We start from the raw sequence: 25,146 nt of genomic DNA, 5'->3' as shown, positions 1-25,146 counted from the left end.
AGGCTCGGGGAGGAGCGCATGGTGTTTAGCAGATCAACAATTGAATCCTACAAAAGCCCATTTCAAATCTCATCTCTAGGGTTTCCTTAAATTAAATACAAACACAGCTGACGTCTGATCATGGATGACTAGAGACCATCTAGCCACGGTTTCTTCAGCAAGTGTCCGCGGACCCGGGGATGGGATCTCTTGATGCCTGAAGTTGTAATAAGGATGTGTGTGTGCGTGTGTAAACTGTGTCTCTGCTTGTGTGGCCACGTGCATTTTTCTGGGGAGAAGCTCTGCAGTTTTCATTCTATTTAAAAAAAAATTACCCGTAAAAGGTTCAGAACCATGCTAGTCCAGCGCCTCACAGTATAGGTGAGGAAATTGAATCCAGTGAGAAGAATGTCTACCTGAGTTCCCACAGCCAAGATCAAAATCCTGGTCTCTTGACACTGTCCTCTCCCGGCTGGTTCCCTGAATCAGGACCCAGCTACCTGCTGTAGGCAGGACCCCAGTGGCTGTTCCCCATGCCCTCTTCTCGGCTGGCATTGATCCGACTGAGCAGGCTCGGGGCTCTCGATGGCTGTGGGCAGCTGAAAGCTCACTTCCAGACAGTCCTGCTCACAGGTGGTCTTGAAGGAGAAGGCTCATGGGGCATCTCCTGACTCGCTCCCTTAAAGGGCATGTCGGCTCAACACATCAAATCCGCCTCTTGTGCCTTGAGACTCTCCCCTGGCAGGAAGTGCTGCTGCTCCTTCTGACGCTGGGCCTGGAGAAAGTAAATGGTGCTATGGGGGAGTGCGCTTTGGAAAATTATATGATGCACTGGCAGGAAGTCATAGCTAACAGAGACAGATGCTGGTCCACTGTCTGGGGGAGGAACTCAACTTTGTACCAGAGGAGTTTAGATGAAGTGGCCTGTGAGGATTAGAAATGATAACTAGCACTCGCTGAGCACCCCCGATGTTGCAGGCAGTCTTCTAGGAAATGTGCACGTACTAACTCCTTTAATCTTTATGGTAACCACACAGGGTTGTTGTAAGGAAACTGAGGCCCAGACGAGATTCAGCACAGCTAGTAACGGCTGAGCCAGGATGTGAAGGCAGCTCTGCTGACTCCAGCCACTCCGGAACCGCCAGCACGGGCTCCTAGCCTCTGTGCAGGTGCGTCTCACACTTGAGTGAGCATCCGGATCCGGAGAGGGCTGAGGAAAGCAGAGGTTGCTGCTCTGAATCCCCCTATTTCTGACTCAGTAGGTCTGGGGTGGAGCCTGAGGATTTGCACACTAAGGCGTTCCGGGCGATGCTGTTGTGTTCCAGCTCTGCCCTCCTGCTTACTGATAGCAAGAGAGGAACAGAGGGAAGAGAAATGGTTATTGATCTCTCTTGTTTTATTGCAATGCTCCCCCAGGGTCCAGGCCTCTGCCACCCTCCTGTCACCTGCTCTTCACTGGGGACAAATTAATCTTCCTAAAGCCCAGCTCCGATCATGTCATGCTTCTGCTCAATCTTTTGGATGTTCTGCTTTTTGTACTAGCACTGTCCAGTAGAACTGTCTGCAGGGATGGAAATTTCTGCGTCTGCACTGTCCACTAACCACATGTGCTATGAATATTACCTTTTCTCAACTTCCAGTAATTCCACTTTTAAATAGTTGCATGCAGCTAGTTGCTAGTCAGGGCAGGGAACTACTCGGTATGCTGTTCGAGGCTCCCATGTGCCTCCCCAGCCCCAGTCTCATCCCAGGCTGTAGGCCACTTGGAGTGTTTCCTGGGTCGACCCTGCACTTCCCCGGCCTTGTTTCATGCCAGCTCCTCCGTCTGCACTGTACTTCTGCCCTGCCTTTGATGCTCAACCCAGATGCTGCTTCTGCCTCGGAGCCTTCTTTGACGCTTGCTCCCCTGTAATCTTTCTCCTCTGAACTCCCAAAACACTGTATCCCTTTTTTACAACCTTAGTACCTTTTGCCTTCTATTGCAGTTGATGGGTATGAGTCTTTTATTTCTTTTCGTAAACCGTGAGCTTCGGAGAGCGTGACTGTTTTCCAGTGGGCGCTTGTTCCTTAGCACGGGTTCTCCCAGGCACGCAGAAGGGCTCACTAAATCCCAGAAACCCTCGTCCTGGTGCACTGGGGAAACAGAGATGGATAACATGTCCTTCCTGTCCTCGGGCTGCCACGGGCTCTCATGAGAGTCGCCTGATTCACGCCCAGAGAACTGTTGAAGCCAATGGTTATTTTGGGCAGGAAGATAAAAGCCACAGAGGGCCCAGTTGGCAAGGGGAGTCCGACAGGAGCCGTGCGCAGAAGGCTGTGTTTACACACCCGGGCAGCTTCCCTGCCCAGCCCGGCCTGGTACGAGGAGATGGGAACATCCAGACGTTGTTGCCTGGCCGCCTCCTGAAGTTGGGGATCAACCAGTGATGCAGCAGCTGGTCCAGCCGTCTGGTCCACACGGATGGGGCGGGCGGGTGAGGAGAGGGATGCAAAGATTGCAGAGCTGCGCAGGCTTCTGGAGATGGTGTTTGGCTTGGTGGCACCTGGGCTGGGAATGCAAATACAAGAAAATGCCCGTGTTCTGAGCAGTGGACAGACAGCGGGTGAAATTTTGCTCTGGCTTCGGGGGGTTTGTGAGGACTTAGAACAGCCTTTATGGACACGGGAAGGGGATTGAAGAGAAAAAATAAACAGCTTTCTGGCCTCAGACTGTAATACTAAAGAGTATTTCATACCTCCACAACTCCTAGCACAGATTTCTCTGGGACAAAACATTTTTAAAAGATAAAAGTTTATTGAAGTTATAATATGGATGTAGAAAAGTACACAGATCGTAAGTTTACATATACTTGTGTGACTACCACCCGGCCCGCCCCCAGATCAGAACCGAAACACAGCCAGCATTTCCACAGGAAATTTGTGTTAGAGCAGCTATATGTAGGACTAATGGTGGAAAGCAGGCTTTGCAGTCAGCCATGCCTGGGATTGAATCCTGGTTCTCCTACCCACTAGCAGTGTGAACTTGAACTAGTGACTTAATTGTTCTGAGCTTCAGTTTCCTTCCCATAACATCAAGGTGGAATATATAAGCTCTGCCTTACAGAGCTGTAAGAAATTAAAAACTGAAAATGTACGCAAGTTGCTAGGCACAAGTTGCCGGCAGGCAGCGGGGTCTCAAGCGCTCTCTGCGATGATGATACTGATGGATGGTGTTGCTGCAGCGTCTCCGGCACCCGGTCCACAGGCAGAGCCTCGCTTCTGTAGCCTCTCACTGCTCCTGGCCTCTCTGTGATACTCTCTCAGGTCTTTCCTGACTGCAACGAATCTGTGATGCTGCGATGATGCAAATCTCAGCTGACACTGTGGGCACCTGATGGGAAGATGCGTGGACATCTGTATTCAGTGGAATGTGGCCAGATCTTTTGTATTCAGGCCCCAGGAGCGTGACTCCCAGACCTCCTAGGGGAGGACCGATGTCCAGGGGTGGTCAGCATGTGTGTCCCAGGTGGAGTTGGAGTCAGCAGAGCTCAGCTCTGGGGGTGTCCTGGCATCCTGGTGAACTCCTGCCTCCCACTTGCCCCCAGCCTCTGGCTCCAGGATTGCAGACGTGACCCAGGGGACGCACGCTGTGCACATGTTTTCAGCTAGGCAGGACTGGAAGGCAGAAGGCAGGAAGGAGGGAGAGGCCAAGGTGATTCTTCTAGCTGGGAGGGGTCGCTGTAAAGAGGAGGGGATCGGGGAGGGCTCCCTGGAGAATGGCTGGAAGAGTGACCAGGGGAGAGGGAAAGAGGGCCTCCCAGGCAGAGGGAAGGACGTGTGCCAATGCAGAGAGGCAGAGCCATGCTGTGCGCCTAGGGGCCCGGAGCCGCTCAGTTTGGCAGAGCTACCCGCACAGAGCCTGAGGACGAGGCCGAAGAATCGGGTGAGACCAGGCCATGGACAGTGTGGAGAGTCAGGCCGAGGTGTTTGGCTTGTTTTGCCGGAGATGAGGAGCCACTGAAGGTTTTTCCTGTGAGAAGGCAGAGCGCGACCAGCTCCTCAAGATTTGCTCAGTGGAGACCAGCATATGTGCAGTTCCACAGACCTGCAGTGTTTTTGGAAAAGATGGTGGCCCGTGCGATCTGAGCCACTGGAACGGGCTGTGAGAGCCTCTGGGATGCCTGGGTCTGTGCAGGATGTGGGGACAGGGGTCTGGGGGTGGGGTTAGGGCTGTGGGTACAGAGAGGAGGGGAAGGGAAAGGAGGAGGAGAAAGAGAGGAGGAGGGGGTGGAAGGGGGACAGAGTAGAAGGCACGGCAGAGTAGAAGGAGACTGCAGTCCTATTGGAGGAGCCAGAGAGCTTCATGACAACTGAGCCCCAAATTCAGAAGTGGGGACGAGATGTGTAGCCCAGCAGGGTCAGGTTGGCTGGAGCAGGGGTGGAGAAGGCAGGAGGGTGAGCCCCCTGGAGCGGAGGAAGCCTCTGGAGGCTTTGGAGAGCCACATGCTAAGCCCTGTGTGGTTTTGTTTTATGTTATCCTCCTAGGAGCTCAAAGACATGGTGCTGATATCATCCCCATTCTGCAGAGGTGGGAACTGAGGCTCAGAGAGATTAACACCTTGTCCAAGGTGGCGCAGCTCCTGTACTATAAATGAAGCTCCCCCATCCCTGTCTCTAGCCCCCTCCTAGAGATAAATGTCACCTTCAGCATCTATAGCACCTCTGTACTAGATATGGAAAAGCATCTTGTACTGTGTGACTCGTAATTCCACACTGTGTATGACCTAATGCAGGAGTGTGTGAGCTGGCGGGTCCCTGCAGATTGGAGTGCTCTCTGGGGGGCTTCCTGGAGGAGACTCAAGGAGAGGAGGTAGGGACAGCTGGAGAAGAGAGGTCTCTGCCAGGCGGGTGCTACCGCCCGTCTACCGTGCCTTCTCCCTTCGGACACAGCTGCCCTGCAGTGACTTCCAGAGCGTGTCGTGGATTAGTGAGCACAGCCTCGCCTGGCAGAACTTCCCAGGCTCGTGGGTCATGCTGCTCTGGAAGGTTTGGCTCTGGTCACTTCCTCCGGAGGCTGGCCCAGTTCTCAGCTGCCTGGGGCTGCAGCTCAGCCCACCCAGGCCCTGCAGCCTTCTGGGGCCAGAACCAGATGCCCCCCTGCAGCTCTCTGCCCTGGAATACCCTCCTCTCATGATCTAGCCTTTATCCCAGCTTGGTTTAGGCATCCCTCCTCCAGGAAGCCTTTTCTGAGCCCTGTGGGCTGGGTTCGGACCTCAGAGTATCTAAACCTGTGTTGACCCAAAGAAATATAATGTGTATTACACATGCGAGCCACTTATGTAATTTTTTCTTTATTTATTTAATCCTCACCCAAGGATATGTTTACTGATTTTAGAGAGAGAGGAAAGGAGAGAGAAAGAGAGAAATAGAGAGAGAGAGAAATATCAATTAGTTGCCTCCTGTACATGCCTTGCCCAGGGATTGAATCTGCAACCTAGGTATGTGCTCTAACTGGGGATCGAACCCACAACCTTTTGGTGTATGGGATGATGCTCCAACTGAGCTACCTGGCCAGGGCACCACTTATGTAATTTAAAGTTTTCTACTACCCACATGAGGAAAAGCAAAAAGAAACCGATAAAATTTTTCTTGTGATTTATTTAACCCCATGCATCTGAACTATTATCATTTCAGTACAAAAAGGTATTAATGAGATTTATTACATTTCTTTAAATATTCAAAATCTGGTGTGAATTTTGCACTTAAAGCACATCTCAATTTGCAGGCGCCACACTTGAAGTGCTCGGTAGCCACTTGTGGCTGGTGGCTGCCACCGTGGTCAGCACAGCTCTGGAGTCAGGGGGAGGAGCAAAGAGGCTGACGCTCGGGGTTTGGCATCGGGTAGACACGGCCCTGCTGTTTATTAGCTGGGTGAACTCTGGGAAGTCATTAAACCCTCTGAACCTCTGTTACTTCATCTGTGAAAGGCGCTAATAATTTTGATGCTGGAGAATCGCTGCGAGGATTAAACAAATGAACGTGCGTCGGGTGCCAGAGTGAGTGCTCAGAGAATGACGGTGGTTCATCTGGCCGTGGCCTCTCGTGTACCGGGTTTTAGGCCACGCTCCCCAACTGGACTGATTGCGACTTCAAGGGCAGAGGCTGCCCGATTTCCCTCTCCTTCCTCAGTGCCCGTGTTCAGTGTGAACGCCACTACTTGATGAATGAAAGATTAAATCCTCGGGCTGGGAGTGCTTGCCACCCACCCTGCCCACCCTGGCCGCTGGGAGTCAGAGAACACGCACTACCTGCGGTGACCTTGGCAGAGACCACTGACTACATGGGGTGACCTTGGCAAGTCTGCTTTGTTCAGGGCCTTGGTTTTCTCATTCAAAAGATAAAAGGGGGTGGGAGGGGCACTGCCTGAAGTGTTTGGTTTAGTCTCTGCCCCACAGTGGCCTTGGCAGGGGTCTGCGGCTCACACTACGTGCTTTGCCTTCCTAGCCAATGGAGAGGATTGTTTCCATTCTTTCTCTGGCTTTCCTGTATCCGGGCACTTTTGCACCATCAAGAATATCTCCTACCTTCTAGGAAGACCAGAGAGGAGATGAGGAATCCCATTCCTTTCCCTCTTCCAGCATGTGCTGACCTCCCGTCACAGCAACTCTGGGACAGAAGTAGGTAGGAAGGATTGCTCCCATTTTACAGGTGAGGATGCTGAGGTTCAGAGAGGTCAAATCATCCACCCCAGGGACACAGAAAGAAGTGATAGAGCCAGGGCCGGACGCAGAATTCAGAACTCAGGGAACAGAGAAGAGACGCTCTTCACTGTGGGGAGGGTCCTCTTCCTCCTTGCATTTGTCCATGGCGGCTTTTGTGAGATAGGGCCCAGGGCTGGGTCCTGTTCCTGTGCCTCAGTTTCCCTGCCTGGGGAATGAAGGTGTAGTGATTTTAATTGATGCCTGTAGGGGTCGGGTGTTCTTCAGAGAGTGCCCCTAGCCTCCCCCGCCCCAACCAGATTTCTCTAGGAAAAGTCGTTGTAGGGTAAAGTAGAAAGTGTCTGGTCTGCAGAGCCTGTGTTACGGAGCAGGTGTGACCGTGGACACGTCACTCGCCCCTCTGGGCCTCCGCCTGCCTATTGATAAAGTGAGAGGTGATGGTGTCTCCTCAGATGTGAAGGTTGTCATGAAACTACTTCACAAACTGGAACATGCTAAGAGAAGTGTTAGTCAATAATAGTAATAATAATAATAATAACTTAGAAATAGAAATAATGTTAATGGGAGCAGCCTAATTTTTCTGTGTGGTCCCGCTGACCTGAAGTGAAATGGGCCCTGTGGGTATAAATCCAGAACGATGTCTGGGAATGTCCTGCCTTGGTCTTTGGAATGCAGCCTGGATTTGTCTGGGAAAGTGAGAGGCTCCATCCAGCTGAGGAGGGTGGGAAAGTGGCCTCGCCCCAGGGGAGGGGGGGGGCTCCTGCTTGGGGGCCGGAAGGGAGGGGAGGAGGGTCCAGGGAAGGACAGGAATGGAGGGCTTTGGCCATGCAGCTCTGTGATGCCCACAAGAGCCCACAGTTGGGAAGACCAGCAAACAGAGGAAGCTGAGTCAATTTGAAATAAAAATTCTTGAAAGCAGGCAGTCAGGAATCTCTCAGCAGATGTGCATCTGAAACAATAGGTTCATCTGAATAAACAGAGAGAGAACTGAACTCAGAGCACCCCCAACTGGCAAAGTGACGTGCCCAAGGCCGCACCCCAGAAGGCCTGGGGAGTTCCTGGGAAGAACTGAACTGGGGAGGCTGGGGAATGAAAAGTCCACAGCACAGGAGGAAATTCGGAGTGAAGTCTGCCCAGCAGGACTCGGGTCCTTCTGTGAAGTGGCCCTGGGCCGACTTGTCCAGCTCTGTCTCCCGTCTGGAGGGAGGGCGTGTTCTCTGGGGCTGGGAGGAGCTGGCTTCCTCCTGCTCTGCCCACTCCTGAGCCTAGTGGGCAGCAGGGAGAGCGAAGGGACTGGCAGCTGTGTCTTGCGAACATCTGGAGAAGGAGTCCATTGTGTGGAGTTGGAGAAGAGAAGGCTTGGTTCAGGGATGGGGAGAAGGGACACAGCTGCTGTCTTGGGCTCTCTGAGGGGTGCTGGGGAGAGGGCCTAGCCTCGTTTCGTGGAGGCCTTAGTGTTGATACTAGGGCCTCGGGCAGAACTCACCATGACGGAGCAGCCCCTTCCGGAGGGAGGAGTGAGGGAAGGAGTTACCTGCCCTGGAGTGCAGGGGCAGAGATAGACTCTGGTGAGGCTGACACTGAGGAACTGCAGCATCCGGGCCGGAGGGCTCAGCTCATATCTTCCCAGCTGTGGGCATCTGTGGTTTCCTGCTGGTGGATTCTGTGGTGCCCAGAACGATGGCTGGCACATAGTAGGTACTCAGGAATTATTTGAAGAGTTGAGAGAATAAATGTGCACACCAGGAGGTGGGGATGGTTAGGGAGTAGGGGCCCTGTTTGCTGCGCTGCAGATGCAGACCCACGGGAAGACATTTTTGGAGCTCATGCAGTGGGTCACCCGCCATTCTCTCAGGCCTTCCCATAGAGAACCGGGACGCCTAGAGATGGCTACATCCATCCCTTTCTTTCACTGCCTGCAAGCTGAGGAAAGCACTTTGCTTAAAGGTACTGGTCGAGCCAGTGATCCGGTGGACTGGAACCCGGGCCCCTGCCTCCCAGAGTCCTCTGCTGCTTGAGGTCCTGGCCTGTTGATTGGCTAAGATGGAGGTGCAGCATTGGACCGGCTTTCTGAGTGAATGCTGCTGGAAGGGAGGAACAGGGCTTCGCTTGGTTTTGAGCCACAACCCCAGCGTCCCAGACCCCTTGGTCCCTTCCATTACCTCCCTGCAGCCTGGGTGCACACCCAGTACGCACTCACCCATGTACACGGGCCCAGTCCCCGCTGTTACACTTAGGGTCGTCACCCACTCACGTGTGGACAAATGTACACGTTCACACACTCAGAGTCACACAGGATCCCAGGAGACATTTGCAGATAACCTCTTCCTGGAGAGGGGAGGAGCCTTGAGTCCCAGAGAGACGCCCTGCCTTGCTGCCTGGGAAGCAAGGGTGTCTGGCTAGGTGGGCTGGGAGGCCCACTGAGACTGAGTCACCGCTGCTAAGTCAGGGATCCTCCCCCTCCCTCTACCGGCCCCCTTCCTCTCTCCCTGCTGAGCCCCCAGGAGGGGTTGGCCCAGCTAGGAGGGCCGAGGCTGGCTTGGGCCCGGGTGGGGGCAGCGGAGACCCAAGAGTTGGCTTCTGATGCAAGGTCCCGCAGTGATCCGGAACTGCCGCTGTGGCAGTCAGTCCCTGGAGGGAGGAGGAGGCCTGGGAGCCTGAGCGCTAGAGCGGGAGAGAGGGAGAGGGAGACAGGCAGAGAGGAGGCGGAGGCAGGGGCAGGGCGGCCCGAGGGAGCAGGCAGGCGCGCGGCGGCTGCTCCTGGGCTGGGCGCGGAGGCCGGGCGCGGCGGGGGCTGGCCGTGCGTTGGGCGCCAGGCCCGGGGCTGTGGGCACAGTGCCCAGCCCCCGGCGCACGCCGAGCCGCCGCTGCTGCAGTCGGCATCCATCAGCGGGCGGGGGTGTCACGGAACAGGCTGCTCCGCAGAGCTCGCCGCGCACCCCGCCCCGAGGCCTGCCACCCGGAGGAGCCGAGGGGGCGCCCCACACCCAGACTTGCCGAGATGGGGACCTCCAGGCTCAGGTAGGCACATGGGGGAAGATCAGGTGGAGGGTGGGGGGCTGCGCTGCTCGGCACTTGTAGGCCCAGACTCCAGCCCTGGGGGAGGGCTGGGGGGCGAGATTGGGAGGAACTGAGTTTTCAGTCGGTTGGTCCCCTGGCCAGTGTGGGGGTGGTCTTTGCAATTTCTCCCTGCCTCCCTGCTCTGCAGCCTCCCCAGGGCCCAGAGAGAGAGGTGGGGAGGCTGGGCTGGTGCCTGCTGTAGGGATGGAAGGTTGCTGGGCTCGTCCCACGGGTCCAGTCTGTTCTCAGAGACCACTTCTGCCGCCTCCGTGGAGGTCGCGTGTTCTTGGGGTCTCTTCCACCCGGCTTTGGGTGCTGCAGGATGGTCTCTTGGCTGGGCTGGAGGCTGGGATGCCGGGGAGCTCCTGCCCTTGCCCTCACCCCCGGCGTACAGGCATTTCCCCACTCCAGGCTCACTTTCTATCCCACCCCCGTCCAAGTCCCCCCAAGCCGGGGGATGGGCCTTCCCCCCGGATGTCAGTGGGTCTGGCTTGGCATTGTTTTGGCAGTTGTTGTCCCCACTGATTAGAGGGAGAGGACTTGAAGGTCCCAGTTGTGTCTGGCACCTTCATACTTGGAGATGTCCAGGGCCCCAGAGGCTAGGATCTTGGGCATAGACCCGGGGTTGCGGGGGAGATTCACTAAGGTATTTACTGGGTGCCAAGGCCCCTATCTGGCAGAGCCGTGGCCCACAGAGATCCACGCGGACCTTGAGGGCCTGGACAAGGACTAGGAAGGAGTTCTGAGGATGCCGGTCTCCCTCCGCTGCCAGCCATGGCCCTCACTTTCCCCACAGAGCTCTGAGGATGCATTGGTGGGGGGAGACACTACCACGTGATCCTGTCTTCACCTCTGGATCTGCACGGCACCTCCTCTGTACCCAAAGGTGGGAGTGTAGGAGGGCTGGATTCAGGACCTCTTTGGGGCCTTTGGGGTCCAGCTGCTCCATCTCTCCTGCCCCTACCTCCAGCATCAGGAGTCTTTTAGAATCAGAGCGGTTGAGCCCATTCGCAAGCCGGGGACTGGGCTGGCGCTCTCAGAAGCTCCTGGAAGACTCAGTGCTGCCTGTCCTGGGCAAGGGTGTGGGTAATAGAGGCGGCCATGTGCCCGCCTGTCCACCCAGTCCTCCAGATGGAGCCTGCGGCAGAGGCAGCCTGTGCCAGCCTCCTTTCTGAGCCGCCATGGCCCGTGGCGGCTCTGCCAGCTCCGTGCAGGGCTGGAGCGGGCTTCTGCTGGCCAGTCTGAGGCCACGCCTGCCCGGGGACGCCGTGTACCGTGTTTGTGGTGCTCAGAGCATGGTCCCTGGAGGGGTGGGCACCTGAAGGCAGTCCTGGAAGAGGTCAGTGGGCACTGTTCCTATGAAGACCCTTCCTGGGCCAAATGGCTGTCCCCTGGGCCCAGCTCTGTGAGCTTCATGGGGGGTTGCTTCCACGGAGCTCAGACGAGAACAGTGTTTGGTCCCGTAGTCCTCAGTCGACAAATATCGGAAGGTTGAGTGAGGCCTAGACTAGAGGAAGAGTGACTTGTCCAAGGTCACATAGCAGCTGAGCAGGAGAGCCAGCACTAATGTACCAGGTCTTCTGTCTCTTGGTTTGGGGTTCTTGCAGCCCCAATGCCTGCTTCCCTGTTGGGGTGGCTGTCCCATACCCAGGGCTCTGACAGGGGCTGGGCCTTGTAGCCTACTAGGAGGGGCCTTACACTGACCACCCCCCACCTGAGCCTTTGCCCCCAAATGTGAGGAGGAGAGGCCAGGCTGCCTCGTAGATAGTGAGCCAGGGCTGAGGCAACGGGTAGTCGGTAGCGCTGGGCCCTCTCGGGAGTGTGCAGAGCTGAGAGGACGCCGGGTGTCCGGGGTGTCCTGGGCCTGAGCCCGAGCCCCCTGGGACAGTGGAGAGGGTCTCAGGTGGGAGGTGGCCCTGCGTTAGCTTCAGCATGGTTATTGCTGTGGGCCCCCCTGGGCTTGTGTGTCCCCCATTATTAAAAGGGGGTGATTAGTCTCTACCTGGAGTAAGGATTATAAAGTCAGAGTGGAGGCACACACTGAGTACCTACTGTATCTCACACAGAGCACTAGGCACCTTGCATCAGCTCATGGCAGCCCCGTCAGGTAGACGCTATTACTATCCACTCTTTACAGATGGGAAACCAGGCTCAGAGAGGTCGTGTCACTTGTCTGAGGTTACACAGCTGGAAAGGGTGGGGCTGTGCAGGTCCAGAGCCTGTCTGTCTACCAGGATGTTATACCGGGGCAGTGTGTGGGAGAACCAGGTGGGTGTTCAGCAGAGCCAGACACCTGGTTTTCCAGGGTGCATCCAGACAGAGAGGTCTGTTTGTCGGGTCTGTGGGGCCAGGGTAGTCCTGTGGCCTCAGTGCTTCTGTAGTCCTGAGGGGCAGGGCCAGAGAGGTACTGGCTGAGAGGCCTGAGAGAGGGGTTGGCCTTGACCCTTTGCTTCCTGGCCAGGTCTCCTAGGATCAGGGATGCTCTGGATTCCCTGCCACCATTGGCCATTAGGGAAGACTGGCTGGCCCTGACACTCACCCCATGCCATATTTGGCAGGTCCCCAGGGACCGGAAAACAGAAAGGTGGGAATGCAGGGCACCAGCTAGGACTGTGTGTGGAGGGGACCTGAGTCTGGGTGGATGGCTTGGGAGTGGGAGTGGGCTGGTGCCACTTCCTCTGTGGGTGGGAGGCTTGTGGGTAAGACCAGTAATAGCCAGCACTTACTGAGCACTTACTACATGCCAGGCATTGTTTTAGGGGCTTACCTGTGTAACTTATACAAGATTCACAAACCCTGTGAAATAGAAATTCTTCTTCTTCACACTTTACAGATTGAGGGAACTGGACTTTGCAAGGGGAAGACAGTTGCTCAAGGTCACACATTTAGGTCTCAGGGCAGTCAGGATTCAAATCTAGGCAGTATGGGTCAGAGCCATGTTCCTGAAGGGCTTATGGTCCATCCAAGAGGCACAGACACAACACAGGAAAGGCAGAGGGGGAGCTGTGGCATGCGCTAAGCATGGGTTCCTATTTTGGTGATCCAAGAAGGCTTCTGGGCACCAAAGACCAAGTGGAATTCTGATCATCTCGGGGGGAGGGCATCCACTCCCCAAGTCAGAGGGGAAGGAAGTTGGGATGCCTTTGAAGAAGAGCAGATGTCTTGTGTGCATGGAGCAGATGGTGCAGGGGGCTGGGGGGGCTGGGAGGTGACTCAGAAAGTCAGCCTGTGTTTGGGTCTTTTGGCAAAGCTCTGAAATCCACCAGATCTAGGCTCTAGTCTTAGCTTTGCTGTGCATTGGCCACATGGCCTTGGGCACACACTTAGCTGTTCTGAGCCTCAGTTTCCTCATCTGTAAAATGTGGATAAACACAGTATCTCACAGGGCCGGCATTTGGTTGTTGTTACATGGAGGACCTAGCGCCATGCTGGCGCATCACCAGGACTCAGTCAACAGTACTTCTCCCCGCCCTCCATCTCTCTGAAATGTCAGGCTACGGTGTTTCCACTTGACAGGAGCCGGGAGGCTTTGGGAAACTGCAGGTGCTTGGTCTGCATAGAACATGCACTGGGGCATGACAGAACTGTGTCTGGGAAGGTCCCTTTGACAACCGCAAGAACCACAAGGAGGGGTGTGGATGTGGCCTTGTGGGAAAGAGACAGCCCTGTGGACTCAGGGGGCTGGGGCGGGAAGAAGGTTGCAACCACAGTAAGATGTCTGTCCCCTCGGGTGGTGTGTGGCTCAGCTGCTGGGAGTGGGGCTTGGGGTGGGGGAGGCCGCCAGGGCCATGACTTCAGTTTGAGGCCTCATGAGTTTAAGATGAAGGACTTGTCTAAGGTTTTGCAGCATCTTCTTTGTAATCTGCCTTTCCCCCCACTCTTCTGAGTAATTTTCTTTGCATGAATCCCCATCAGAGCTTCCTCTATAACAGCAGCAAATTGGGACTAAGTGCCTGACAATAGGAAGATGATTGAGAACATTTTTGATCATCCAGTAGATAAAATAACACACAACCATGGACAGATACAGAAATCCTTATGCTGCAGCGTATGGAGCTGTGCACTCATGAAGCTCCTTTGCATCCTTCATTCGTTTCACTTCCCATGTCCCTGTGCCAGAGGCGGGGCAGGGGTTAGATCCTTCCTGTGCGTGAAGAGATTCAGGCTGGGTTCTAGTCTCTGTGAGGGCAGGGTTCCTGTTTTACTCATTGTTGTGCCCTCAGCTTGTAGCTCAGTGATTTGCAAATGCTTGTTCGGTGAAACAAGTGTTTGTGTGAAGGGAACAGAGGGGAAGTGACTTGTCCAAGGTCATGGAAATAGCGAGACCCAGGATCTGAGTCCCCTCCATCCCTGCTTGCTGGGTGGAGAGGTTCCCAGCAAGGACTTGGGGTTCACGCACACCAGGGCTCCAATCTAGTTTCCGTCCTTGTAACGGGACGTGTTGGCAGATCAGCTCATCTGTTCACACCTCAGTCTCCCGTCTGCAATGTGGATGGTCCCTGCACCTCCTTTTCGGGTTGTCGTCAGGACTATGCGATGCACGGCGTATGGAGCTCCTAGCACACAGCAGAACTCCCATGAACGCTAGCTGTGAGGACATAACAATGTGGAAATATTCCTGATACAATTAATGTTAAATGAAAACAAAACCCATGCAATTCTGAGCACTCAGATTAAAGGGGTGTAAAATCAGGATGACTGTAGACAGAGGTTGTATTCAGGCAGAAATGGGGTTTGAGCAGGCACTATGGGAAGTAACTAAGACTGACCTAAATAAATCTTTTTTTAAATATTACATTTGTTTTTTCTTAGTTTTTAATTACAAAAGAAATATGTGAAAAATCCTAATAATTCAGAAGTGTATTCTCTCCTTGGCTCTCAACCAAAACCCTTCCCTCTAGAAGTGGCCACTGGCAGTGTGGGCTGCACCCTCCCAGGGTATTTTCTGTCCCATGTGAGCACACACCAGAATGGGACCATAAATGACATCCGTGTTTTAAAAATTGCATCTTTTCCCATTTAATGCTGTATCGACATCTTTCCATGCCAATATATATAAAATCTATCTCAAAAATATTCATGATAGGTCTGTACTACTTTTGTAATTAATGTAATGGATGAAACCTCATTCATTTGGACATTTAGAGTTGCTTGCAGCTTTATTCTAAATAAAGCCAACAGTCAACTCCTACGCTGTTTAAACAAGTAAAGGAAACCAAGTGGGAGGGAGGGCCATCGACGGTGAGGCCGTGAGGGGTGTCCGGGATGGTCTGCTGCTTCCCCTTCTCTTTTCCCTCCTGGCCTCCCTGCTCCGCCCAGCCTGAGGGTGCAAGGACACGGAGTTCTGGCCTGCTGGGAGGGGACCCCTGTGTCACCCTCAAAGTGTGGGGATGTCCAAGGGAAACCCCTCCTTCACTCACCCAGTATGGAGCTCAGCTATGAAATTTTTGAATTCTCTTTGGATGCTAAAAGTGACCACCTGGGCCCTGCTGCTGCCTCTTGGGCGAGTGTTTTACATTCTCCGGACCTCAGTCTGTCCATCTGTGTGGTGGAGATGCCCTTATTGGTGGGAGCCACCACTGCCACTTACTGATTGTCTAGTACACGGCAAACACGGTGCCAGAGTGAGCTCCTTGTGCAGCCTCTCATTTAATTTTCAATAACTGCCTTTGAGACATGGAGGGCATTATTCTCACTCTACATGCTCACACTGGCTCTCAGAGAGCCCCAGGTCCCCAAGCCAGGGCAGCCAGGATGCAAAGTGGTGCGAAGCCCCTGTTTGTAGCTGCTGTTCTATGCTCCCTCTCGCCAACCACCGATCAGTGAGGTCCACGCAAAACGATGACTTTGAAAGGATCCTTTAAATTGTCAAGTGCCTTGCGTGTGGGAGGGGTTGATACTGCTGTTATTATTTCTACATCCAGAGCAACGGTAGCTTTGGTTACATGGTTGACAGCAAGTTGGAGGTCGTGGGATGTAGCAGGATTGAGGGGGAGGAGCAGGGGACCATGAGCCAACAGACCTGGGTCCTAGTCCCGGCTCCACCCGATCTGACTAGCTGTGACCTTGGCCAGCCAAGCCAGCCTCGGGAAAGAGCCCACCTACCCTGTTTGGCCCTCGTGCAGCTCCACTGAGACAAAGCCTGGAAGGGAGCCAGCTCGCAGCCAGCCCTCAGAGGATGCCTGGTGACAGGGCGGCCTCCGTCTGCCTCTGCAGTCATCAGTGGGTCCAAGCGGGAGGCATTTCTCCTTCCTGGTGCTGTTGCTCCGCAGTGCTGGGCCTGTCACGTGGTCCCCGGCCCACAACTGCACATCAGTTTGTGGCTCCGTGGTGGCACGTGAAACCTTTGGGCAAGAAGCCAGTGCTAACGGGTGGCAGCCTCTTCACGTTGCTTGGCTTTATTTAATGTGGTGCCCATGGGCACCACAACCCTCTGACAAATTGCCATCTCCCCACTGGCGCTGGCGGGACCTGAGCCGCCGTAAGAACCACTGTGGCCGGGCTCCCGCTTCGACCCCTCTTCGTCCAGCCGGAGCTCCCGGGCCTGGCTGGGGGGTGCACGGAGGCCGCTCTCACACCCGCATCCTCCCTCTTCTTCGTCGCAGTCACTTCATTCACATCCTCCTGGAGTGTGTCACTCCAGGAAGTGAATGTTCCGTTCTGGGGAAATCCCAGTGGAAGTAGCATCATCTCCAGAGGGACACAATGAGTCTTAATAGTCTCTCTCTCTCTCTCTCTCTTTTTTCTTTTAATTCTTTTTCTTTTCTGACTCTAAAAGTCATACATAGAAAAATTGCAAAGCACAGAGAACCTCTAAAAAGAAAAAAAAATTCCCTCTCCAAGGGACTGTTATTGTTAACATTTCAGCTTTTAGACGTAGTACTGAAGATGAGAATGTCCACTATTTCCCGAGCACTAAGGGTGGGTTTGGGCACATGTTCAGTGCTTTATAGGCATGACCTGATTCAATGTTCGCAGCCAACCTGGGAGATAGGCCAGATTATTGTTGGGATTTTACAGATGAAGATACAGGCGCAGAGAGGTCAGGGACTTGATTAAGGTCTCCTTATTTCCCATCTTATCCTTAGCCACTAGATTATACTGCTTCTTCCTGGATTTCTCTTTCCCTCCCTTTCTTAGTTCCTATTACATTTAGTGCTAGGAAGTATATCTGTCAGACTTTGGAAGGAAATAGAATTTCCTTATGGTATATGCATCAGATCCTTCCACTGAGTTCATTGGTAATAAAGGTGTGGACAGGGTTAAGGGAACCCACAAGGAATACCTACAAACCAACGGTGACAGAAGCTGCTACAGCGAGAGAAGCTGTTACTTCCCATTGGCCTGAGTGAGCAGAGGGAGCGGACCATGTTCCCGGAATTCACTGATGGCTGGGCTTGTGCGAGGAGCTGTCACGGAGGGGCTCAGCCACTGCAGAACCACAGGAGGGAAATTGGGAAGATACACCCTGACCTCTGTCTCCCTGCATTCTCTGACCTCCTGCCGGTGCCTCCCATTGGCCAAACCCAACCAGGAGTTAGCAGGCAGGGGAGCTCAAGGGGTAGTCCAAGAGGTCAGCCTCTCACTTCTTTGAGTGGGGCGTGTAAAAGGAGACCTGTAGCCCGGGAAGCATGGGTGTAGGGGGATGGGGGAGATGGGTTCCCCCTGCCCTGTGATTATGGAAACATCATTCAGAACAGAAGAGTTGCACTTCCTGCCTCCCATTTCAGTCTCTTGGTATTTTGGCATCTCCCACACCCTGTCCATTTCTCTCTCTTTCTGCTCCTTCCTACCACCCATTGCTACCTGATTCAGAATTCCCTGGAATGCCTGGATGAACACCGCCGGTGTCCAAGATTTAGAAGAGGCAGCCTTGCAGTTTAGGCAGTGATTGTTCATGGTCTTGGGCACATATGGCCATACTTGCCCCAGTGCTGTTCCCCTGCAGTGCACGTGCATGCTAAGACATGCTTCCGGTGCACGTCATAAACATCTGTAGTCTGTACTCTCCCTGTATTTGCTGTGACTTCAGTTTTTGTGCTTTAAAGTGCTTTACTTCTCTGCAACATCCTTTGTCCACATGGCCCTTTTCTGCAGCAGGAGGACGGGGGCTCTCATCCCCATTGGACAAATGAGGAAACTTGCTCAGAAAGGGAAAGGGACTCACCTCGGGTAGGAGAATGGAAACAAGCAGTGGCCCTGTCCTGAATGCAGCTTTTCCCAGTGCATTTGCCTTTCGATCTTGGGAAGTTTCTCCACAGCCAGCCTCACCACTGGCAGAAGGTACAGGATGGCCACCTGCAGCTGCTGAAATGCCGTGGAGTGGGGTGGGCTTGGGAGTCTGAGAGACTTGGCGCAGCCCTGTGACCTTGAGCAAACTGGTACGCCTCTCTGGGCCTGTGTGTCCTCATCAGTAAAAGAAGGATGATAATATCAGGGGTTTGGGTAGAAAAGTCAGGTGCTTAAGAGCTGATAAGTCATCAGGACAGGCTGGCTGGCGGGTGCCCAGAAAGGCTCCCGAGGTGGATGCAGTCCCGGCCTCTTGCCCCGATTGAGAAGACTTCAAAATTGTCTTCTTGGTGTTCCATCCATCCGCCCATCACCCCTGTGTTTGTCCATTTGTCCGTCCACCCAGCCATCTGACCCGAGACCCCTGGGTTTCAAGTCTGGCACTGCTGTTTACTGGCTGTGTGGTCACAGTCAAGTGACTTCTCAGTGTCTTCTTGTGTAGAGTGGAGGTGAAAAGAGTATCTATTATAGGTTATTATAAAGATTAAATGAGTTAATTGATGTAACGTGCTTAGATCAGTGCCTGGCAAATAGCAAAATGGCGTTGGTGTTGTCATTCAGCGAAACTGCGCTGAGCCCCTGGGGTAAGCGCGAATGAGACAAAGGTCTGTCTTTATGGAGTTTATGTTCTAGAGGTGAACAAATAAGTAAATCAATCAATAAATATAAGGTTTGTTTGGGATAGTTATTGGGGAAGGAATTCAGCCTACTTGCTAAACAGGTGCAGAGTTTCTGTTTGGGGTGAGGCAATGTTTTGGAGATAGGTAGTGGTGATTTCAGTACAGCACTGTGAATGCAATTATGAACCTGAGTCATTACAATTAAAAATGGTTAAAATGGCAAAAAACAAATAAACCCCAAACCCCCCAAACAAACAAAAAAATCAGCATGTTGTAACAAAAACAACTAAGGGGAGGGGTCCACTTTAGACAGAGTGGTCAAGGGGTGCGCAGATTGAGATGTGAAGGGCGCACGCCACTGTGGCCAAGACACAGGGGACAAGCCCACTGTCCACACTGAGATTCCATTGAAGGACAAAGCCCCAGAGCAGAGGCAAGCTCGGTGTGTTGGAGGAGCAGACAGAAAGCCAGTGTGACGAGTCCACAGTGATGGTGGCAGTAGGGTGCAGGCCATGGTGGGGGCTGCTCTACAGGGGCCGTAGGCAGGGACCTGTAGCTTTGGTGAAGTCTGTGTTTTCTTTTGATGGGAAGTCATTGCAGGTTTTAGAGGGCATCCGATTGGAGTTTTGAAAAGGTCCTGGTGGCTCCTCGGTGGAGAATAAACCCTGGCGCGGGGGGGGGGGGGCGGCAAGTGGCCCCAGGGAGTCTGTGGAGGAGGCTGGAGTGGCCACGCAGGCATGAGTTAGAGTGGCTTGTACCTGAGCAGTGGCCATGGGAATAGAGAAAAAAATGCAAGTTACTGGACTCAGGGATGCTGACTCATGCCAACCCAGGTTGGAGGGCCTGATGTGTAAATCCGTCGATCCATTTCGGTGAGCAGAACAACAGCAGGCCAAGTGGACATTGCCTCGGCCGGGCTAGAACCCCCTCTCCCAGAAGGCCACCCAGATGGAGAGCCACAGTGTGTGAAGGCTGCTCGGTGCCCCTGGAGGGCGAGCCAGCAGGCGGTTGCGATGTTGGAGAACATCAGATATGGACAGTCTGCAGGGCTGGCCCCAGACCCACCACGTGAGCGTGCTGGGCCTCGCTGGGCCCCTCTCCTCCAGACCGGGCGGCAAGTGCTCCACCGGCATTTACTTCTCTGGCTGACCTCTCCCTTTGCTAATCCCATGCATTCCGGTTTTTGTATTTAGTGTCACCAGTCAGCCCTTGCCAGCTCTGTCTCTTAGAACATCGTTTTCTCCATCCGTTCTGGGTGGGCACTTCTGAGCTCCTGGTTCTCGGACCCCTCCCTGCTGTGGCTTCCTGTTCACTGCTTGTAATTATAGACCCTCTCTTAGGGTGGTTCTGTTGGATGCAAACCGTGCTGAGCGCTCTCTCGATGTTATTTTCCTGAATCTCCATCATCACCCCAGGAGGGAGGCAAGCGTATCTCTGCTTTTTAGATGAGGCTACCTAGACTGAGAGAAGTGAAGTCACTTGCTCCAGGTTGCAGAGAGGGCTGGAGCCAGGCTTTGGGTCTGGGTCACCTAGGTCTGTCCCTGCCCTGCCACCCTGTGAGGGACCCATGAAATGACTGTGAAGTCCCTGACCCTGGCCTGGTCCACAGCAGCCCATGGTGATGGGAGTCTTGCCCTTCCCAGCAGAGTCACACTGCTGACTCCTGCAAGGCTGCCCACACCGCCCCAGCGCCTTCGCTTCTCCGGACTCCAGACTGTGCCTCCTGCCAGGGTGCTCAGCGCGCACCTTTACGGACTTCCTGTCCTGAGGTATCAGGATGCCAAGTCCTCCTGTCTGTCCTCTGCGAGGTGCTACCTGTCCCCCTCTCTGGGCGTTCGCTCACATGATGACTCAGCCCAGATGCCCTCCCTGCCATCTCCTGTCTAAATTCTCCCGTTTTGCAAAGCCTGACTCCGCCTGGCCCTCCATTCCCGACTCTGTAAGCCCTTCTTTAAGAACTGCAGGCCATGTTCCCTATCACCAGATCTCCAGAATCTTCTAGGGCCTGAAACATACACTAAGTCACGTCATGCCTGCTGTTTAACCGTTTCCCAGGTGAGTGTCATCCTCCATGCAGCAGGGAGCACCAGAGGAACCAGCACCTGCTTCCGCGGAGTCCCCCGTGGTGCCCAGCCAGCCGGGCTGCCCGTTGGCTCCGTCTGTGCTGACCTGGGCCTGGGCAGAGCCGTGCCCACGTGACTGGCTGCGGCAGAAGCCACAGCTAGGTTCTTGGCTCTTTTTCTGTGGCCCTAGTGAAAGAACTGTGCCATTATCCCTGGACTTGTAGAATAAGGAAGGATCTCATGATAGGATTTTAAAAATATTATTTTTGTTTTGAATTGGTGAACATTTTTAAAGTTTAAGTAGACTTATCTCCTCCTCATCCTGTTACACCAAGCCATGTGCATTGAAAAAAATTATTTTTCAGCCTCTGTTTTTATTTATTTTTATTTTTTAAATGTTGCAAAACATGTATTTATTTTTAGTTATTTTTTAATCTTACCTGAGGACATGCTTACTGATTTTTGAGAGAGGAGGAGGGAGGGAGAGAGGGGGCCGACACATCGGTGTGAGAGAGAAACGTCGGCCAGCTGCCTCTCGCCCGCACCCTGGCTGGAAGCGAGCCCTAACACAAGCATGTGCCCCCCACGGGGATCGAATCCATGACCTTTCGATTTATGCGACAACCAATTGAGCCACACCTGCCAGGGCAAACTCTAATGTTTTAAGTCAGAAAACATGTATGAGTGACCCATGGACATGGACAACGGTGTGGGGACTGACTGAGGAAGCAGGGGGGCTGGGCAGAGGAGGGCAAAGGGGGGGAAATTGGGACAACTGTAATAGAATAACAATAAAATAATTTAAAAAATAAGAAAATAAATTTCCAAGTGTAGTAGAAAAATTGAGAACTACTATTAAGCAGAAAGAAGAGGAAATAATCATCTATACCCTACCCTTGCTGTCTAGAAACAAAGTGAATAATTTGCTGAATTTTCTGTATCAGTGTATATAAATTGATCAAAATAGGGTCAATCTCTATAGACTGTTGCGTATCATGCTTTTTCATTTGGATATTTTCCACCCTCTTTTTAAACTCATTGGAGTGGATCAGCTGTCATTGGTCTAACTGGCCCCTGGCCGTGGCACTCATTGGTGGCTTATGCCACCTCCTTGCGCCTGAGCGCTTTCTCCCTCCAGGAGAGGCCGCTGAGGCTGGTGTGAAGCAGCTGGGATGGGGCATCAGGACGCTGGGTGGGAGGAGAGTGGGTGGGAGGGACTGGGAACCCCTGGCTGAGGAAGTGACTGCCACTCAAGTCTCTTTTGCTCTCTGGGTATCTGTAAAAGAGATCGAATTACTTTAAAAAAAAAATCCTCACCCAAGGATACATTTATTGATTTGAGAGAGAGGGAGAGAATAGAGAGAACCTTTGATGTGAAACAGAAGCATCGATGGGTCGCCTCCTGTACACACCTTGACTGGGGGTCAAACTTGCAACTTTTCTGTGTATGGACGATGACGCCCAGCCCACTGAGCCACCCGGCTGAGGGCAGGTTGGATTATTTTAAAAGACTTCCAGCTCTTCTCATCTGTGGTTCTGCCCTGACCAGGTCTTCACTGCCAGCAGGCTTGCTACAGACCCGGGCAGTGGAAGGCTGGGGTATTTACTTAGGATTGCCCTCCTGGGTGGCTGCGAGGAGGCGCAGGCCCCGGGAAGGTTCGGAGAGTGTGGGCTGACACCAGGCTGAAGCGGAGGGGAGGCGCGGAGGCGCCAGAGCCTCTGGGCTGCCGCATGAGGGTCATGTGGACTCTGCTTCTTACAGCAAACACATACAGCTAAGTCTGGGATTCTTTTTTTTTTCCTAAGCAAAGTTAAGTAGGCATTTGTTTTAAGGATTCTTCCCTATAGGCCCTATCTAGCATAATGGCCGACAGACTGCAGCGCAGGCAAAGAAGAGGCCCTGGGCCGGGCGGACAAGTCTCAGTTTGGGCTGTGAGCTCCCCTGGAGCAGCTCCTGTGGCTTTGTGTCCTGGCGCAGTTGGCACTTGGCGTCACCCACGCGACAGAGAGCCTGTGTTTTACTGTGGCTTTAGGTGATTCCCGTAAAGCCCCGGGTAATGATGTGAGTGGCGAGCGTTTCTGGGTGGGGAGGAGGCCGTGCGAGCCCAGGCCCTCCCTCACGCTTCATCTTCCACCGCAGCAGCAGCTTCGGTCACAACAAACCCTCTCATTTGTGCTGCGAGCTCCAGCTTACAAAGCATTTCACTCGTTGGCTTCTCCGTGGGGTGTGGGTGCTCGTGGCCTGTCTGGGCCCGAGAGCTCTCGTGTGGTCTGGTGGGGCCTCTGATTTCCTGTCCAGTGCCCTTGGCTTCGGGCCAGGCTGGTGCCCCCCTGGAATACAGGGAGAGGGACTGAAAAAGGGGGCGCAGGGCAGGGGTGTGTGCCCCTGGAGGCGGATATGATGTTGAAGGGGAGATCCAGCATCTGTCCGTCTGTCTGCCTGTCAGAAGCCTCCCGTGACAGACGGGGTCAGGGAGGGACCTGCAGGTCTAGTCTTGAGCTTTCTCATTTACGTCCTGGCACGGGGCTGCCAGCTGGTGTCCCGTAAGTGACAGATGGGTTCGGAGGGGGGCTCTCAACGCAGGGGTAAGGGCTCCCTGATTTTAGTTCCACACTTTTCTTTGAGGATCCACTGATTGGGGTCAGAAGGAGTACTTTCTCCCTCTTAAAAAAAAAACAACTTGTGAGTTAAAAATATAAGTATATACATATTTAAAATTGTGCAAGTAATCCCAAAGTGTATAAAGTAAAAAGAAAGTGCCTTCTCTTAGCCTACCCCATGGAACTCTCTCATTTGTCCTTTATCCACTTCTGAATTATTAACCTTGCTTAACAGTTTGCTGGGTGCCCTTTCAGACCTCTTACTACCTGTGCTCAAGCACGACGGTGTGTTGTTTAGGGTATTTTGTTTTTTTTATGTATAGAGTGGGATCGTGCCATTCTCTGTCCTTTTCTGTTTTTGCAGTTTGCTTATTCCACAGGATAGCTGGGCAGTAGATCCTTGATTCTCTGAAACCTCACTTCTTGCCCCAAGGGGAAAATGGTAACAATAGCCTGTCCCAGAGATAGTTTCTCTAAGCCCCCTGCTCTTTGGGTGAGTCCTAGAGAGGCAAAGTGAGTGTTCCATCTGTGGCCAACCAGGAGCCTGAGCCCAGCTTTCCCAACTCTCACTTCGACGGGGCTGTGCGTGTGTGAAGAGTGCCTTCCTGTCTCACCCTTCGGGTCCATCCTGACAACCTCCCCGTGAAGTCAGCGGGGCGGGAGTTATTGAGGCCTGGGGCGTGAGGAGCCTTGCCCAGCCCAGTGCTGGGAGGGCCTGCAGCCCAGAGCTCTCTGGTCGAGTTCAGTTTGCCCAGCCTCTACTGAGGGGTTCCTGTGTGCCAGCAGCCTGGTGGGGCTCCCTGGGCCTGCTGTTGTTGCATGGACAGCCTGGCCAAGGCCCTGCCTACGGGAGGTCACTCACTGACTGTCCCCTGTGCTCTGGGCAGAGCGGGGCTCCCTAGGGAGACTCACATTGTCCCTAGAAAGGGCCCACAATCCAGGCCCGGGACAAGAGATTGGAGCTGTGTGGACACAAGGTTGGGGGAGAGGAGCCTGTGACCTCAGTTACCACCACTAACCCCTCACTTCACTCTCTCTGCATCCCTACTTCCTGTCCCTCCCTCCTCCCTCCCTCCTCTCTGTGGCTCTTTGTCCATTTGTCTCCATCTGTCTCTCTCCGCATGTGGTTCCTGCCCCTCTCGCTCTGTTCTGTCACACCATCGCTGCCCCTTTCCCCGTCACATGTTCTTCTTCATGCCAATGCAGGCGTGCTGGTCACCATGACAACAGAGACAGGCCCCGATTCTGAGGTGAAGAAGGCTCAGGAAGAGGCCCCACAGCAGCCTGAGGCCGCCGCTGCCGCTGTGACCACCCCAGTGACCCCTGCAGGCCACGGCCACCCGGAGGCCAACTCCAATGAAAAGCATCTGCCCCAGCAGGACACTCGGCCTGCTGAACAGGTGTGTGCCCGAGAGGTGGGCATCCCTCCTCCTGCCCAGCGCCTTCTCTGGGGCAAGCCCTTAGGGGAGAGGAGAGGAGGAAACGAGGGTTTATTACTGACCCACTACATGCTGAGCACAGCGCCAGAGGCATTGTTTTTGCTTTTATGTTTAATTCTCCCAAACCTAAGAGAGTAGCTATTAATCTCCCCATTTTACACTCAGGGCAGCTGAGGCTCAGCAGGATGAAGGGAGTTACCCAAAGTCACATTGCTATAAAGTGACAGAGGCAGATGTCGAATCCAGACCTGATTTCAAAAACCCATATTCTTTCAACCTTAATTTCCCTGCCTGTCCGTTCTGGCCGGGCAAGCCCCATGTTGCCCCAGGGCACAATATATCACCCTGAAGCCGCAGGGGACTTGAGGAGCCACCTAGCTGTTGAATTCATACCTTC

At 53.7% G+C, this 25,146-nt stretch overlaps 1 protein-coding gene across 12 annotated transcripts in view; it reads left to right on the top strand.

Moving 5' to 3' along the window:
- EPB41L1 (erythrocyte membrane protein band 4.1 like 1) overlaps positions 1–25,146 on the top strand; it is a 116,806-nt gene that overhangs the window by 38,365 nt on the left and 53,295 nt on the right. For 11 of the 12 annotated variants that reach the window (XM_045832709.1, XM_045832708.1, XM_045832712.1 and 8 more), the window contains exon 3: positions 24,517–24,710. In XM_045832709.1, the coding sequence (XP_045688665.1) occupies positions 24,531–24,710 (180 nt within the window). In that variant the 5' untranslated portion in view covers positions 24,517–24,530. Of the gene's footprint in view, positions 1–9,449; positions 9,699–24,516; positions 24,711–25,146 lie in introns of those variants that run through there. The other variant, XM_045832704.1, reaches the window with a different exon arrangement.

The sequence above is a fragment of the Phyllostomus hastatus genome, unplaced genomic scaffold, assembly GCF_019186645.2.
Source record: "Phyllostomus hastatus isolate PE091 unplaced genomic scaffold, TTU_PhHast_1.1 phas_contig_17, whole genome shotgun sequence".
Taxonomy (NCBI): domain Eukaryota; kingdom Metazoa; phylum Chordata; class Mammalia; order Chiroptera; family Phyllostomidae; genus Phyllostomus; species Phyllostomus hastatus.
Note: the sequence above shows the minus strand (reverse complement) of the source record. Positions and strands in the feature narration are given on the sequence as shown.